General features: G+C 39.7%; 1 protein-coding gene across 1 annotated transcript; it reads right to left on the bottom strand.

The window, feature by feature from the left end:
- Positions 1-8,321: 8,321 nt before the first annotated feature.
- LOC139778548 (uncharacterized aarF domain-containing protein kinase 2) lies at positions 8,322-16,804 on the bottom strand. Its single transcript, XM_071716514.1, has 5 exons — positions 16,559-16,804; positions 11,513-13,560; positions 10,686-10,907; positions 9,355-10,219; positions 8,322-8,686 (listed from the first exon to the last, which is right to left on the bottom strand). The coding sequence occupies exons 4-5, from the start codon at positions 9,463-9,465 to the stop codon at positions 8,492-8,494; spliced, it is 306 nt and encodes a 101-aa protein (XP_071572615.1). The 5' UTR covers positions 9,466-10,219; positions 10,686-10,907; positions 11,513-13,560; positions 16,559-16,804; the 3' UTR covers positions 8,322-8,491.
- Positions 16,805-18,767: the final 1,963 nt, after the last annotated feature.

The following is an 18,767-nucleotide window of genomic DNA, read 5'->3' as shown; positions in this document are numbered from 1 at the left end:
AACGATTTTAAAATGCGAACTTCACGTAGAGCAAGAGATATATTAAATGTCCACACTTAGCATTTAAATGTAGGACTATAAATACGACATATTATTCTAATGCTGTTCCCGCATTTGCGCTAGAAAATCATTGAACCGATAAACATAAACATGTGCATTAGTCACATACATGTAAAGTTTCTAGAATTAAACGCCTTGCTCGGCAAGTGTTAAATAGCTGATACAATGTTATTGATATACATCTAATTCTGTAATAACCGCCTCGCAATGCGAGTTATCGAGCCTTTTTAAATCGAACTTCCTCAGACATATTGACTTAAAGAAATGAATAAAAATATAATACTGCGTGTCGAAAGAGAGAGAGAGAGAGAGAGAGAGAGAGAGAGAGAGAGAGAGAGAGAGAAAGAGAATGTAAAACGAATTCTCGCATGAGTAATCTTAACAAAGTATATGGTTTTCATTTCAACATTTAGAATTGAAGTTTATAGAATAATTCTTCAAAAAATTACATCTGTTTCCAAGATCTGTCTTGATAGGAGAATAAGGTGTTAAAAGATAGTAAAAAGGTATATTAGAAATAACTTACGGGTCTCAAGCGCATTATCATAGCCACCGTTGTCAAGGTCGATTCTGTCGGCACCGATAATAAATGTACTAGCGCGCAAATTTTCGTAGAAATTGACGAATTAGGGAAATTCGAGTGCGAGAAACCAAGGACGAGGAGCGATCGCTGATCCGTCCACTCAGACTGCTGCGACTACGATGACGACAGTGAACCGTATTGTGTACCAACTCGTTGGACAGCCACGGCGGCACTGATCCCAAAAAGTTCCTCGGGAACCCTCGTGTTTTCCAAAAACTCCGAAAGCGTGACAGGGGTTGGAGGAGGAAGAGGTCTGGCGGTGATGGAGGTGGAGGAGGTAGAAACAGAGGTGGAAGAAGAGCGAGTGAAGGATGAAGAGGAGAAGGAGGACAGAGGGAGGCCGAAGAAGAAGGAAGCGGGAAGAGAGAGAGGGCCGCCACGGACGGAGAGGGTTTCTCGGTGGACGCACGTGGGAGGGAGAGGGGAACAAGCCCGCGACCCGGACGTACAAGTGAGAAGAGTAGCGTGAGCACGGGACGAAGGAGGAAGGGCACACGGAGACCCGGGGGAGGAAGAGATGCCGCGAGAGAAGAAAGACGAGAGAGGAGAGATGCGGGGTGTCCGGCGAATGGAACTTCAATCGCGGTTAATTGCCGCATTGTTCAGCGGATCGATCGGATTTATGAATGGTTGGTGGCACGCCGAAAGGGCGGACCAGCGACGATCCGCGAGGTTCCCGAGAAAAGGGGTAAGACGGGGCGATGAAAGCCCCCGTCCCCCCGCTTTGCCCGCTCTTCTCTCATCCTTCTCTCTCGTGGAGGAGTCGTGGGACGCCGGGGCCGGGGCCCGCCGGTCCATCTCCGTCTCGCGACGTCTCCGGAGACAGACTCTCTTATCTCCTTGTCCTCTCTGTTTACATGCCCCGTTCCGTGCCCTGTCCGTCGGTCCCGCGACCGCGCGCCACGACATGGTTGGCTGTCGCCGATGGTGGGGCCCCATGGGATCCAGTGGGAACCCGTGTGCGCGCAGTGGGGGTCCCGGATGACGGACGGCCCGGAACGGAGCGCAGATGGCGTTGGAACGTTCCCCGCCGAGGAGGATACGAGAGTCGCTCCTGATCCGGGCAGACACTGATCCTCGATATCCCGGCTGCCCGGCTGCCGCTACGGGATATGCCGCAACTATCTTCACCTTTGCCGTTTCTTGTCCTCTCATCTTTTTTTCGGACAAAAATAGCCATCGGGTCACCGCATGCATGCATCCGCTTTCGGGTTTGTCATTTAAATTTTCCACCGTTAAACTTCCGTCATTTCTTCTGCTGTCCTTCATCCTTGAAGTCTGCTATCTATATCTTTTCGTACCGTATTCTTATTACTGAGAAAGAAATTTTAGAAGCTGACCCCCTAACGTATCTTTTTCGCTCCGAGATTAAAGGGTTAATTACGAAGAAATAACGAGCGGGAGCGCGTAAAAATCCTGGGTAAGGTCGAGAAGCTATCGCTGGTACAACGTATTGTTGACCCCTACATGTAATCAATTATCTGAGGGTATGCCGATTAGATAAATTACTCGTGAGATTCATGAATAGAGAGATAACGCAAATAGGAAGCGAAGCGGGACAAAGAAGTTTCTCTAGATCTACCGAGGGCATAAATTCTCGATTTTTATAGTAGTCTTATTCACCAGATTCTCGTCCAGGATATTCCTCTCTCTTGACGTTTCACTTAATCGAAATCTGCACGGGATCAGATGGTCCAGGTCAGCTTCTTTAATACAAGACGTCACACAAATATGTGTTTTATACGGAGCCTAGGATAGATTATAGGCCTGTTCTTTTTAGCTGAACTTCTGGCACAGTTCATCTTTCCTCTTTTTCTTTTCACGTTGGAGAGAAGAAGAGAAAAAAAATGAACTGTGCGAGAAGTTTAGCTAAATAGAACAGACATAATATCCTGGAGACGGAGGCGTTTACAGATCTGCAGATAATCCGCGAATGAATTTGTCGGCCACGGAGCGAGTGTCAACCGTTCCGCGAGAAGCGCGCGAGAATCGTCTCTCTCAAGTCAAATCGGAGAACACCACACGCGTGCTTGAGTGAGAAGTCACGGACGCGCGAGACGGCATCTAATTTGCGCAAATCGATCTCGCCGTCTCGCGGTGAATTTGCGCGGTCATGCGTAACGGCCGTCAACCGGATCGAACAACCGGCGTCGTCCCCACGAAGGGCGTAAACAACTCCGACTATAGGGAGACTGAGAGCGAGATCGGAAAAGATCGGAGTAAGACCTGGAAACCGGAGCGAGAGATTAGAGCAAACTGTCTTCTAGTCGCCGAGCGGAAAATAGACCTGCACAGGCGCGGCTTATCTAAATGTTCTAAAAACTGGAAGTGACCGGTAAATACTGGTGGCGGCGAATAAACCCAATAATTCGGGAAGAAAAGGAGACGGGTGATCGGGTGACGGGTGTAAAAACCTAAGACGGAGGGGCCTCCGCATCCTTCGGGCAGTCGCAAAATGAATTTTATAATCAGCGGATTAATATTCATAGCGTAATGAACGTCGAACGGAATATAAAAATATACGGAACGATAAGGGAAGCTTGTCTCACAAATACGTCGAAAACCGGTAATTTTGGCCCCTTGCGCTCCCCCGGGACCCCCGAAGTGCTTTTATTGGGAAATGTAATTATTTCTACCGAGATTTCTCGAGAATCTACGGCTATTCGGCGGCCGAAAGGACGATCTCTTTCCATTTAAGGGTTAAATATTTGTCCGTCGTCTCTCGTAATGGTATGGAGACCGCGCTGTCCGGAGTGGAACGGACGGCCGCATAGAACGGGCTAGACCGGGTCAGGGGGAAATGATGTAGCTCTATCGCATACATAAGAGGGCGTGAACACGTGGAATGAGACGTCGATCGGAACTCGTTTCTATTCGAACGGAGTAAAACGAAGTAAAAGCGAGCGTCGAGACGGCATAGACCTGACCCGCGGAAGATACGGTGTGATATACAAGGAAGTGTATACGCACGAAAAAATACCATAGAGCCGCTGGAGCCAAAGATCCATCGCGTACCGATATGACGTAAAATCCAGAGTCTATCCTGCTCTTCCGATCGCGTCTTTGTTTCCTTAAAAATCTATTCGGAGACATCGAATTTTAATACTTTCTTTTCATAGATTATTTCTTCTTTGAAACAACTCCTTTCTCATTATTAATATTAAGCTTTATTAATATAGCTCCAACTGTAACATGTAGTCAATAACTTAATATCGAATGCGCTTTGGACGCGTAATTGTCAAGCGTTTATTTTCGATCGTCATATCTATCAATGTAGATTAACTTTAATCTTGGTTTAACTTACTTTTTATCTTTTTCTAATTCTAAGAATTAAAAGATAAAGAGTAACTGAGATTAAAGTTAATCTACATTGGTGGAAATGGACAATAGGTATCCTTATTTTCTACGAGCGAATCGACGAGATCGAAGTTTACATTTTTACAGCATACAGCATATTCGACACCGAATCCGAGCGTTCGAGTCTGAATATTAACGACAGGCGCGCATTGGCTTTAATCTCGAAGCGTGAAACGCGCGTCAGTCGTGTTTCTCCGATTGCGTATGTCTGGCCGGAGCTAAGTTTCCATAAGTAGGTACAAAAATGTGCCGCAGAACGCAAAATGACCAGCGATATTAATAAGCGACACAATCGTTTTCTACGATCTAACGCGACCTCCTTTTTAAACGTCAATTCGACCGAACCGACCGGGGAAGTTTTGCAATTGCGGATTTAATTAACCCCCTGCCTTCCCGTTAATGCCCCCTTTTTTCAATCTGTTATCCGCTAAATGTTACCTGGTGAATTTCTCTTTGACACTCACGACAAGTGAATCTGGTCCTAAGGCTTACAATTAGTGTCGGGAATTAAAAGGATGTATGTCCGTTCAGTCAAAATAGAGGGATGAAGCTGAAATTTACAGAGATTGTGCACTTATATATCCCAAAAACCTGTGTTAAATTTGCGATCGATTGACCGACCCGTTTCTGAGATATTTGCTTTAAAAGTTACAGAAATTGTATACCTATACATATATAGATATACTTCCCATGCAAATATCATAATATGTATCTCTGCTCATGTACGGTAAAAATGAATGAAATTTTTATGGTACACTTCTATGACATCGAGAATTGCAATTACGGTTTTTTAAGTTGTTCTGTTAATATTTTTTTTCAAATTTTTAATTATTTATTTAAACAATATCAAGTACAAAAATGGGAAAAATTATGATTTTTACGCTTTTTCTGTCCTAATGATAACATGTTGTTTATTAATAATTTCTGAGACTAGCTTTACACTGTTTAATCAAGAAAACAAAATTATACTACATATAGCTATAGGTAAAACATCCTTAAGAATGCGCGTTCAAAAGACGAGCGATGCGTAAAAATTATTTCTCAACGCGAATGCTAATTTATGAGCGCCGTACCGTTAACTTGCGCAATTAATGAGGCTACCTACTGGAAAAAGAATGCGTCATGCGTTTCAAAAAGTACCTGTACAATGAGTTGGGTGAATTTTTACAGACCTGTAGCTTTAACGAGCACTCTGATATTTTTAGCTCTAAGTGTGCCTAAGGACAGGGGAATCCCTTACGGAGTAGATAAAGAAAGATGAAGAAGTATCGGATGTTCCATGGATCGACCGGTTCTAACGTGACAGCTGTAGCTGAGAATATTATTTCTGTTATAAATTACAATTTGCGAGACTAATAAGACAATGCGTATTCTGTGTATTATTCCTCTAATAAATATAGAATAACTCTGAATTTTCTGTCATTCTTGAGAGAAAAATAAACTCGAATTAATAGCGCCGGCGTTTACAAAAAGGACCAACGTTAAATACTTATTGATGTGTCAAATAGGCCAAATAGCTATCATCTTGTGATTCTTGTGAATGTAATAAATATGTAAAATGAGATGCTCCTTCTCATACAAAGTGACTGCTACAAATTACGAGCTGGTTTCATTTGAATTTTGGAGGCTTTAATTAATGATTATTTTAATACGCGATGTAGTTACAATAATTATGTGTTAAATTTAAATATTAATTAATTATTCTGTAATTATTGACAAAATTGAAATAATCACAGTTTTTTTCCGTTACAGCATGCGGCAGCTTCAAGAAGAAACTCGGTAGGTCCAGCACACCCTATATACGCGCAAACATCTGTTCCTACGGCGCGAAATAATCGCGTACGCATAAATAAACCACGACAGGGCCAGGCGTGCGTGTCTCACGTGAAGCGACGAAAACGTGACTTGGCCGTTCACAATTCGGCGTCCCGAAAAAGTCTTCGCAGCGAAGACTCTCCCCGCGAAAATCTCCCGTGTGACACGCGATATTCTGCAGACGTTCCATGGGGATATCAAAAACCGTCATAAAAATATCATTCGCGATATCCTGAATTCCTGACGCGATTTCACGCTAATATTCCGAATAATAATGATCGAGAGAAGACATTCCAAAATTGTTGAAGACACATTTAGCGAATATTCTTTTTCTCAAAATTATATTCCGCTGCGTAGGACATGCTGGACATGGGACGTCTGTGATGTCTGTCTGAAAAGGCGGGCTGTTGCTTAAAAAAAAAAAAACTGGTTCTCGAAGTTGGTCCCGTGTGTGTTGCTTAACCGCGTCTAATTATCACGTCGCGTTTCGAGTCCCACAGGGCGAAAGGAAACCTATTTCGTTTATGAAAAACGACGTATAGGTTCGGGATTTGAGGACGAGCAGCGTGTGAAAGAAAGATAGAAAGCTGGACCACACGCTAAAAGCGATAGGTTTATTTCTTAAAGACGATCGCGCAACTAATCGGACCAAAATCTGAATTTGACCTTCTGGCTTGGCCTTCTGCTCTGTCGCGACGAATCACATTTAATTTCTCGTACCATGTTGCTTGGAATTTTAATTACCCGTCTGCAAGCGTGTGAGTGGCGACGCATTTTTCTATCGTCACATTTTCGAAAAAGAAAGAACAAACAAGATTATCCGACATTTCGTATTTGACATTAAACATTAAAAAAGAATAATCTTGAACACATCCGACAAATAAATCTTCAGAATTTTATAAGAATTTTCTTTATTATATATATCTGTACCTTAGAGATAAAGAATCGCGTCTTTTTGGCAAAACGGAGTTAATACACTGAAAAGAAATTGTTAATCCGAAAAAATATTTAGTCCGATACGTTCAACTAAACATTTTAGTTAGTTTAATTAAACATTAGTTGAATTAATTAATTCTTGATTTAAAAAACTAAATAAATTGTTGAAACAAATAATGTTTAGTTAACTAACTAAAATGTTTAGTTGAACGTATCAGACTAAATATTTTTTCGGATTAACAAATTTTTTTTTTCAGTGTACATTTTTCAATATACCTACCAGAAGTTTAAATTGTAAAGGGTCTTATGTCTTTTATTACTAGTTCCTATTAAGATACAATGTTTAGAAAAAGTCATATTAAAAATTTTTATAGTACCTTAATTTTGGTCAGATACCGTGTGTTATTGACAGTTGTACTGTTAACCATGCCGGTTAAATTACATTATTAAAAACTCAATAAAACAAGTTGTTACTTTTATTTTATATCTAAAAAATATACACAATTTCCCTTGCTTTTTCTAAATTAATAATAATGGAGATACGATTCTTTCTCTATATCTCTTTATCAAGTATAAATATGGGATATATCTAAAAATAGAATTTATCAGAGAGCCAAGATTCTAAAAATAACAAGTGATTACACCCATATCTCGTAATCGCGGTTTAATGAAGTTTTTGCCCTCAGCCTTCGAATAAAAAATAAGTATATACAAGATGAAGAAACAGCGGAGAATAAATGAATAAAAAATGAAGTATAAAATCAAGAACGCTGGAGAATAAAAATAACATGAATAAAAATGAAGTATAAAATAAAAAAGAATAAAAAATAGAGAAGATAAAATATATTTTTGATTCCCGTATATAAAGAGATTTAACTCTGTTATCTGCTAAATAATTGCTGACGCGTACGAGTCGAGCGTGGGACGATATCGATATTTTGCCGATATACACGGGGTCAACAGTTCTTTAAGGAGTCCCCAGGTATATCGACACGAAGCTGCCGCGTGCGACGTACGCGGAACTTCATAAATCACTTGCGGTTTTTGTGAAAGGAGAGGAAAAAAAGAAAGAAAGGAAGAGGTTCAACTTTTCGTTTAATAGTCCGGCTCCCATCCACCGAGCGGTAAATCCACGCACACAATTCACGTACCTTACGCGCGGCGTAAGGAGGGAACGGACACAGGTGTACGCGCGTGCACGCGTGCACGTGTATGCTGCGCCGCACCGCGCCGCGCCAAAGAGACCTGGCCGACCAACCAGGAAGCGATCACGCACAACTGGTCACTCGCCGGAATTCTGTCGGATGCGATTACACGGCGCGATGGTTCGTTTAAAAAATGGGAATCCTCTCTCCGTTTCCCCTCCCTCTCCCACCCTTCGTCTTTCTCTTCTTCCTCTTTTCGCGAATCGTCTGACCGCCGGCGTTATTAAAGCCTGGAATTCACCCGAGGTTCCACCCGTTCCGGAACCGTACCTTATTCTCCCTGATTTAACTACGCAACACGAGTAGATATTTATTCAGTGCTTAACGTTACGAAACGAAGAGAACGCGTAATGGACCTTTCACAATTACGTACGAACAATTGTTTTATTATGTGAGCTACAATAAAAGAATATTCCAGAGAAATTACATTACGGAGAGTTCACTTCTGTTGAGAATCTCCCCGGACAGCGCCGTATCCAAAATCGGGACATAAGACGTCTTAAAGATGTCGTGGACACGCGTGCTGTCTAGGTCTTTACTCGTGGTATATAGCGCTGCTGAAGACGTAGGGCAGGAGCTCCGCGAAGATATCGACGTCGGGATCCAGGCAGCGGCCGAGGCCCTCGATCACCAGCATGCTGAGAATCACGCTGCTGAAGGATCCGTCCTGCTTGACTCGGTGACGGACCATTGCGGCAAATAATTCCGACACAACGGTACTTACGTTTACCTGCACGGATACCCAGGACGGCCGCGTGTGCGTCTAGTAATTACTTCTTTAAACAGAAAAAATTACACGCGGGAAGGCGTGTCCCGGCAGATCGCTGTCGACGACGCTCTTTCGACGGCCGCGCAATTCCTTCGCGATGGACTCGGATTTTTCCCGCGGTGATGACGCCTATCTTTAGAATCGCAATAATTCGCGATTATCCATTATCGGCGTTACGATACCGGTATTAAAAACTGGTTCGTCCACCCCTCGCGCGTGTTAATATTCGCGATACGCGCCTCGTTATTGCGCGCCACAGGTATATCGTTTTTCACGCGAGTGCGTTTCTCGGAGGCCGATTGATCCTGATTCAATCCGCGCGATCTTAAATAGCGTATCCGACAGCACCCGCTATATAATCACTTGCATTGATGTTGTGGCTATTATTATTATTATTATTCCGCGCTACGATGATTCGACATAACTGAAATAAATAAAAAAAATAAATAAAAACGGGAGATCGATTCCGAGAAGCAATGCAAATCAACGCGGGCAAGTCTAAAAAATTAATAACAGTTTCCAAGTACAATTTCGATCGAGCGACGACGCGGTAAATAAGGATCGGCGAAAAACGATACGTCGCTTCAGCGATCTCTCGGACTTCGAAGGGAATACCTCCTGTTACTAACGTTAAACGGATTACAAAGGTGAGACTTGACGATGTTCTTCATCGAACACTTGAATCCGTCCGGATCGGGGGTCATGTGCGAGCTATGCTCCAGGATATATTGCGCCGCCATTTCGCCCTACGTCAGATTTTGCACGTAAAACTTCAACCGCGCTAGGCCGAGAAATGTAGAGACGTGCGGTAAAAAATAATCACCGAGGTGAACGAGACGGTATGCGTGTAAAACAGTAAGGAAAATAAAAAGCGACGAATGCGCGAGAGAAAGGAAGTTTAAAAAGAGCGTTGCGAAGAATGCAATTGCGCTCAAGTTTGAATTGAATTGTCTTTCTCTACAGATCGACGCGTAAGTATAGCCGATTACTCTCGCATATCATAAATATTTTATCATGTATTTTACAACGGTGATCCCCTTGCCCTGCGGAGACTGGATACCGGAAAAGATGCTTTGATTAAAAATAGGCATCTCGCCTCTCTGGTCCCCGTATTGAAATACCGAAGAAAAGCATGCTTCGGTAACGAAGGAAAAAAAAGAGGAGAAAGATTAAACGTGTTCCTCCGACTTAAGTTCCCCGTTAAGAAAGCTCGGGCAAAGAGCACATGTCAATAAAAAGTGAACGTTATCTCGCCGGACTTACGTTTCCCATTAGCACCGAGTAAAAAACGTCTCGGAGATTTTGTCGGCAGCGATCATTCAAAGATACCACTAGGCCGCAGTCCAGGATGATCAGGCGTGGGTCGTGCGCCACGTAATCGGGGGTAATGACCCGCCGAAAGGTGTTGAACAGGCTCGCCTTCGGGACGACCGCTTTTTCGACCAGAATGTTTCCCGGGTGCAGGTCACAATGGATGAAGTTATCCTTAAATATCTACGGTCAAACGGCATTCACACGTTATCGTTCTCGATCGAATTCTCTACATACAGAAAAAAATAAGTGCCAAATCAAGACTTATATATGCATATGTATATACGCAACAATCTACAATCTTGGAGATTATATTGCGTCGAACGAAGAAAACTTGCTTGAATGAAATACAAACTTATATAGCGACAAAATCAAGAAAAGAAAGTTGAAATAAAAAGTTGAAATTCTTATAAGAAGATTATAGATTGTTGCCAATGTACGAGTATATAAGTTTTGATTTGACACTTCTTGTTTTTCTATATGTAATAGGACTCTACGAGAAATCGAATCAATCTTCTATAAAGCTTTGCGATCAGATTTCGTTCGAATTTCAACATTGATCCTTTCGAAAGCTGAGAATTTTAACGCGCTTCGACAGACGTCAATAGCGATGATAATAATAATTGGAAATCGCCCGAGTTATATTGACCATTTTAAGGACCGTCGCGATTCCTATCCTGGCGAGTCTCCGTTGTAAAGCAGCGTCGTCGTATTCGAGGTAATCGGATATCGGTGAACCCTCGTGGAAACTCTCGACGAGTATCCCGCGATGGGTCAGGTGCGTGTAAGGATGCGGGAACACGATGTCATCCCTCTTCGAGAAGTTTGCCGAAAATCTCGCGAGATTGGAGGCTTCCAGTCGCATGTCAATCTTCGCAAAAATCAATTGCACGATTTATGTCCATTTCCACCAATGTAGATTAACTTTAATTGCGGTTTAACTTACTTTTCATCTTTTTCTAGTTCTTAAAATTAGAGAAAAGTAAAAGGTAAGTTAAAAATCAAAGTTAATCTGCATTGGTAGAAACGGATATTAGTTGAATGTGAGCTACCGCGTTCTCGCTCACTGCTTTTGAACTACAGATTACTCAGAGGTTGAATCCGGCACAATTGGAATGAGTTAAGGCCCTGGCACATAGAAAAACTTATTGAAAGTCTTACTGCTTAAGTTTTTCTACGTGCCATAGCCCTTACTGTCTGGATTATCTCTCGTTTTCATGATAACGAGTAAAGCAACTGTTTCTTCTTAAATTTTTCTATGTGCCATAGCTTTTACTGTCTGGATTATCTCTCGTTTTCATGATAACGAGTAAAGCAACTCTCTGTCTCTTATTGACTTTATCTCAGAAACTCGTCAGAGTTATGCCGGCTCCAACAAATCTCAATCCCAATCAAAGAAGCCCGACTTAGCTCGTTATAACGAGATTTCTCTCGGATTACGCAGAGTGAATGTGAAGGTACTTCGTGGGAAATTACTTGATCTTCCATTATGCGCGCGAATTCGTCGATGCAATCCGTGAGACTGAGCCAACGCAATTTCGGAATGAAGTGCGTGGCGCACTTGGAAAGGCCGCGCATTATCGCGATGTCCTTTCTGAAGAAAAAATATATAGAGTGCCTCACACGTTATTTGCCGAGTCAACGTTTTGTAGCAGATTTTTCGAATTAATTGAATTTACGTTCGACGAAAACGTCCAGGCCAATCGAGAGTTCCTGAACTCTGATAATTGAAAATAATTGAAAATAAGAGGTGTCTCTCTCGTGAATTAATAACGTTACACAAGCAGATTTTATGCTTTCTAATGACTTAGTTAGGAAGATACATAAACTCGAAATTCGACGTTTTCGTCGAAGGAAAATTGAAACATTGGCATCACGGTAGCGGCGAGACACCCGGTACTTGCAACGCGAGTACACACATCCGCGGTTCGTCGTGCCACGCGGCTTTTATCGGCAACGCGATTCAACACGTTGCCGGGAAAGACTACTAAGAATTATCTGCGCGATATCTCAAAGAGGGTACTTGAGTTGGCCTTTGATTCCGGGATGCAACACTTTTACCGCTACGGTTTGCAATTTCCTGGCACGCGGACTGGCAGGCGCGAATTCATCACTTTCATCGAGAGCTCTGTCTGAAATAGTTGATACAATTAGTCTTATCTCATTCGTCATCTACAGTTATTAACACGTTGACTGTCAAATGCGAGTTAACTCGTATTTGACGATTTGGTCCATTGCTTTAGTATCAGACCTATTATTGTCTTATTACACATTTATTAACACGTCTATTGACACAAATATTTATTATTTTTATATATTATATTTTTGGGTTTTGAATAATTCAACATACTTAACTCAAATTGATGTCGGAGACCCTTTTCCAAATATTGCTTGGCAGTCAACGTGTTAACAAGTTGACCCTGCCACTTAGTTCGAATAAATTTAAGAGAGTGGGTGTAATTGCGGAAATATCACAGAGCAAAACCTATCTTCACGTTCCTTTTTTTCATTACTAGATTAATGTAATATTTCTTTTATTCCTTTTTTGTGATTGATTATATTTTTGATCGATGTTTTTCTTCTAAATGAGCTTTTCCTGGATTTTAATTACATTTTTTTTTAAATCTTTTTTTTTCTTTTTTTTTAGAAAATTTGGTTACTCGTAACTTTTAACAAAATTATAATTTTTGAAAACCGAATGATTGCATAATAATTTATTTATTTCTGAAGAGATTTTCACGGTCGCGAGGTAATAAGATTTTCAGTTCAATCATTTCTATACGTGCGAATGTATCTTTTCTCGCATGAGATAGGAAATTCGCAAATATTTAGAAACGACATCTCGACAATATATCGAGTTGTTCATTTTAGGCCTGCGATCGGTTTGATTTCTCTGCGCGTATACTTGACGCGGCTAAGTATGCAAATCCACCCGGACAGGCCCAAATGTCTGCCGCGTGAACGCTTCATCGTTCCAAGTGGAAACGATAACGAAGGCGACCTTTCGCTAAATCGCACCCGCGCGATTTCTATCGCGGCGATGTTACGCAGAGAGGAGAAGTGAAAACGCTTTCTAGCTTACTTTCCACGAAACGCGACGTCCGAGAATCCCGCGTCGCACTCAGATCGATCCACGCTTTGTACACCTGCGTATCGACACATTTTTGGGCGATGTAAAGCCGCGCGAATAACATTCATCTCGTCGCATCGGACACTGCGTGTCCGATTCGCATACGCTTGTCGCACGCGAATCTTAGCCTCCAGTCGGGGCATATCCTATCGGCTGCATACCTGCGCGCAACATCCCGAGCCGATCGGTCCCTCGTCGTCGAATCTCACAAATAAGTCCCGCCAGGAAGGGCCGTACGTCTCCTCGAGCAGACGCTCCGTGTCCAGCCAAGAATGTGGCGTCGCGTTCCGTTGCAGCTGCGAGAGCGTGTCGCAGATGTCTCGCGGGAAAACATCCCTCCGCGTAGATACCCACTGGCCGAACTTGACGAAAATCGGCCCGAGAAACTCGATACCTGTGGAAGAATGCAACTATCTTGCTCGAATTGCCTTTTGCGACGAGATTCTCTTTCGCGAGTGAAACTCTGCTGATCACCCGAGTCGAAATTTTTCTCCTATTTTTGACCTCAATATGTTCAATCTAACACCTACTTTCGACCAAAATGTTCGACCTAACACCTACTTTGATACTTTAAGCAGTCACATCATCCTATTTTGAACCTCTTCAACCTCTAGCTCCTATTTAGAATCTGACAATTCTGTTTGAATTAAGAAATCATGCTCTTACTTTAATGTTCCTAACGTTTTCTTAATCTGTTTTGATGTCAACCTATATATAGAATTGTTATTTTTATTTAGTTTATTTTCATTATTATAGGTTTATTATATTTTCGATTAAATATTATATATGATTATTAAACGTTTATAATAACGTTTATAATAACGTTTATAATAAATGTTTATAATAAAGGTTCTCTCTATTTATTAATTTAATCAAAAATAGTAAAAACAAAATTAAAAGAAATTTTATTATGTTAATAATAGTTATATATTATTGATAACTGAAAAAAATAATTTTATATATGACGTATAAATGATTATTTATATAAAATTGTATTTTTCTATACTATTTTTTCCCTCTTTCTCTCTTTTTTCTTTATTTATTAAAATGAATAATTCAAAATAAAATTAGAAGAATGTGTGTGTATGTATGAGTACGCATGCGTATATGTGCAACTAAAGGGGTAGGAAATTTTAAATATATACAAAACTATTACAAAACATCTTTATTTTTGTTATTACTTCTTATAATTACTTTTCATATATTTTAATATTAATACGATAATTGAATATGGACCGATATTTATTTATTCAAGCTCTTGTTGGTTGACAGGAATACCCACATACATTTGGTTATTAATATTCATAAGAACACAAATTGTTGTAATATTGTTTACAGGAATTAGTACAATATTATTTGTTAAATGGCATTTGTGATATGCGATTAGTTATTTGGTATTAAGGTATTAATTTTAAGTTTTATTAGTATTAAAATATTTCATTTTAAGATACTCACAATCAGTATCAAGACATTTCTCAATTTTAATTTTAACCCTTAAATGCCACACCTCTCAAGAATCTCGTAAATGACACATGGGGTCTAAAAGACCCCAGCATGAAAAATGTCTCCTTACTTATTGATTTTTTGATATTTAGTTATGAAAATTATTTTCAATGTTGTTCAAGGCTTAGAAAAGAGAATAAAATGCTTATATTGTTAAAATTTCAATTTCAACATAGTATAAAAAATTAAGATCGCCAACAGTTAAAATGTTGGCTCCAAAATCAAAAAAATAAAAAATAATAAATAAATAAATATGAGCTCCATATTTGGCGGGAACATTTGAAAATATATCATTCTAAAGGGTCTGGTGTCCGCTGGACCCCGGGTGGCATTTAAGGGTTAATTTTATTGAAACTAAATTTTAATTTTAATTTTTATTAAGATACAATACATAGAGGAAAGTCCCCTATTATGAGACAGGATCCTAATATGAGATATGTTAAGCTAAAAGGCCCTATATAGGCCCCATCTGTTGATCCCACCATGAAAAAACTCCGCCATCTCATATTAGGATCCTATCTCATAATAGGGGACTTTCCTATATATTAATTGTTTTAAATGGTTAAAAATTTATTTTTTTTGGTTATGATATAATATGAGTTTAATTTAGATAGTATGCAAGAGTACATGAACAAGTAGATAAAAAAATGTAAGCAAATAAATATATGTTCCTTTGTACCTTAGAAACAAACGTGTGCGATCTCTTAGATTTTTTCTGACTCTCCCCCCTATATGCTATTTACCACATTATCATATTAACATGCTCTATGTCATGTATATTATCGGTGACTTGCAGTGGAGTTTTTATTTAAGTTGTGTTTCAAATGATTAATAAGAAAAAGATTTAGTAGAGGAGACCGGGGCAAATCGTGACATTTTTTGGTTTTGAATTTTTTCTGAGATAAGTATTTGAGATAAAAATACGTTTTAGCCGGTTTTTTCATCGTGCAACCTTCTAGTTTTCAAAAAATATTTATTTGTGTCTTTTCATCACATTACTTTTAAAGTAGAACACGAAATGCCTCGCTCTGTCTCGTGTCACGAATTGCCCCAATACCGGGGTAAATCGTGACAAGGCACGGGGCAATTCGTGACAATTCTTCTTTCAACGGGTTTCAATATCCGAATTCGTCCTATTTTCATGATTTATATCAAAACGTACACTTACTCACTCAAAAAAGGTTTTTATTAATCAAATTGTACATTAAATGGAATAGGAAGGGCAAAAAATCGTTAGGCTGTGCTTTCGTCGTCTTCCGAACTGCGAGTAACGACCTTTCTCGGGCGTCCACGTCCTCTGCAAGCTGGCTGTTTCTTGGGGGGCTTGATCCTTATATTCTTTTTTTTATTTTGTACTCTTTCGTCATTTTCGTCAACAAGTGCATCGAGTTTATTAGCGTCAGTCAAAATTGCACTTCTCTTTCGTTTTCGTCCTCTTGTCGTGACTTTCCTTTTGCCCGCTTTTGGAAACGATCGAAGGGATTGTTTGAGGCCCTTGACACATCATTTTCAGTTGAGGTACCTGGCTGTGGTTGGTCATCTCCATTCCATGCTCGATCAGTGACTTGACCGGGTAAAAAATCGATTTCACCAAAAACGTCAGGATTGAAAGGAAAGATTCCTGCTGCTTTGAATCCGGCCCTGATGTTTGTACTTGTTGTGGCTAAAGGCAAAGAATCGGTGACGATCGAAGGGATGTCATATATCGTCATCGTTTCCCCAGGATTGTTCACGCAATGTGTCACGAATTACCCCAGGCGGTCATGTCACGAAATGCCCCAGCGTCCCTTTTTATCTTTCGTGGTCCGAAAAACCCAGACAAGAAATAAATGCTTGCAACCTGCGTTACACATGTGTGTGTAAATGCCAGGTGAACAAGTAAAACTTACCGTTTCAAATCTGGAAACAATTGCTTCGTATTGAATACAAAATATCCGTGGATTCAAAAATTTACTTTTACACGAGGTAAACACTTTTTCCGCCACTGACAACGAAACATAGTAGATACGCACACCGAATTTTGTTCTAATATAGAGGACCATTAGACCCATCTATGGTCTGTAATACAGGTTTCTACCAGCAAATGCATAGAAGTTATCCGCGCGGGAAATTTTTCGTATTGTCACGAATTGCCCCGGTCTCCCCTATATAAATAAATTTTATAACATTATTAATTGTGATACATGTATGTCTATATGTATCTGATTAATTAAAAATGTTATAAAATATTTTGCGGTAATATTTTTTTAATATTAAGGGGATGCTGGAGCCGCAGGCGAACTCGATCAGCGTCGATAAAGAAGTGCTCACCGACTATATCTGTCCTTGTATAGACAAAGATATAGACAAGGATAGCACGCTACATTGCACGCACACATACGCACGATACACATCGACATTATACTTTTATATTACGCTTCCAAATCTTGATTTGGGGGGTTTATCGATGTTTTTATTGTTGTGCAATTCAGGGGAACTTGTTTTCGCGTTCGTACCAATGGTATATCTCTTATATGAAATACATCTTGTGACGAGCTGACAGCTCGCCGCTACTCGAGACGCCATATTGGGATAAAAGTAGATAAGGAAATCTGTACTTCCGTAATTTTTTCTCGTTTTCTATATAAAATCGGAGTTCCCCTGAATCATTAATGTATGTACTGCAAGTCTGGAGAAGGATTTTTAATTCTGTCAAATATTAACGACGCTACGTGCCGACAACAAAATGCCGGTAAAACAGACGGCTCCAGCATCCCCTTAAAAATCTTAGATTCTAAATAATAAATCTAGATAAATATTGCATTTAACAGAATAACGAGATACGACAACATAAGTCAAAGTCACAACCGTATCTCGTTGCTCCGTTAAACGCAATTATAAATTTACCAAAACCTATACTATGAATCACCGATGATGTACGTGATATGGAACATGTTTCATTACGATTTAAAAAGTAATAAAAATTAATACATTGATAGTAAAATGTACTAAATTTCAATAAATGTTTTCTCCAATAGTCCTAATAAAGTATTCTTTTAAATTCAGTAAATATTTTATTAGGTTTAGAAAATTTGTTTCAATTGGATGAATATTTTTTTCATTCGAAAAATATTAACTGAATTAAAAAAAATACTTTATAAGGACTATTGGAGAAAACATTAATTAAAATTTAGTACATTTTTCTATCAGTGTAGGATCTAGAGGGTTTTAGGAGGTTTTATCGATAACTCCTCTTTTAAACCTCAAAATGGGAAAAATGGGGTTCGTTTACTGCCTATTTGAGGCACAAAGTAGGAGCTAAGTACAATACAATTCTTATATAAATAAAACCTATCAAAATCCTCCAGAATGTGAAAAATAAGAGGTCGAAAGAAGGAGTAAAATTTCGACTCGGGCACCTCGTTCCGAACGGCGCGGGCGCGGAGATTTGTTTAAAATAAAGCTCTTAATGTCGACGATTGACGATTACATATTGTATATAACATTATTACGAATAATAATTATAAATAATAAATCATTTATTGTGGAAACCAGGATGCGCAGTGTAGGTCTCTTCGTCAATGACGATGACTACGTGTAAAAAAAGTTTGCTCTTTGTGGGGTACACTCCACGTCAATAATGCCTTTTACCTGAAGTTAGTCGCGTTTGGGTCAGATAATAACTGAACACATCGCGTCTAGCTATTTGTGCATCATGACTGTTGGTTCAACCAAAAATGTAGTAGATCTGTAGTAGATATTGGTTGTTCAATTGTGTTCAGTTATTATTTGATCCGAACGCGACTAACTTCAGATGGAAGGCATTATTAATGCCGATTGTATATACCTCACAAAGATCAAAAATCTTTTTTTTTTACTCCTAGATCTAAGTTCTACACGAAGTCGTCATACGAAGAGACCTACTAGCGCATCCAACGTCCTCACAAAGTGGCTTGATAAAAAATTACTTATATTTTCTCAGAAAGTTTCTAAGATGTTCTCATATTTTAGATTTATAAAACATTCTGAAAAATATGTCAAATTTCTCAAATACTTTCAGAAATAATTGCATAAGAAATTTCGGAATATTTCAGTATCTGTAGGTATGTATGAAAATTT

This window comes from Temnothorax nylanderi, unplaced genomic scaffold, assembly GCF_030848795.1.
Source record: "Temnothorax nylanderi isolate EJ_2023f unplaced genomic scaffold, tnyl_v1.0 TNYL_tig0187_pilon, whole genome shotgun sequence".
NCBI classification, from domain to species: Eukaryota; Metazoa; Arthropoda; class Insecta; order Hymenoptera; family Formicidae; genus Temnothorax; species Temnothorax nylanderi.
This window is presented reverse-complemented; position numbering and strand designations above follow the sequence as displayed.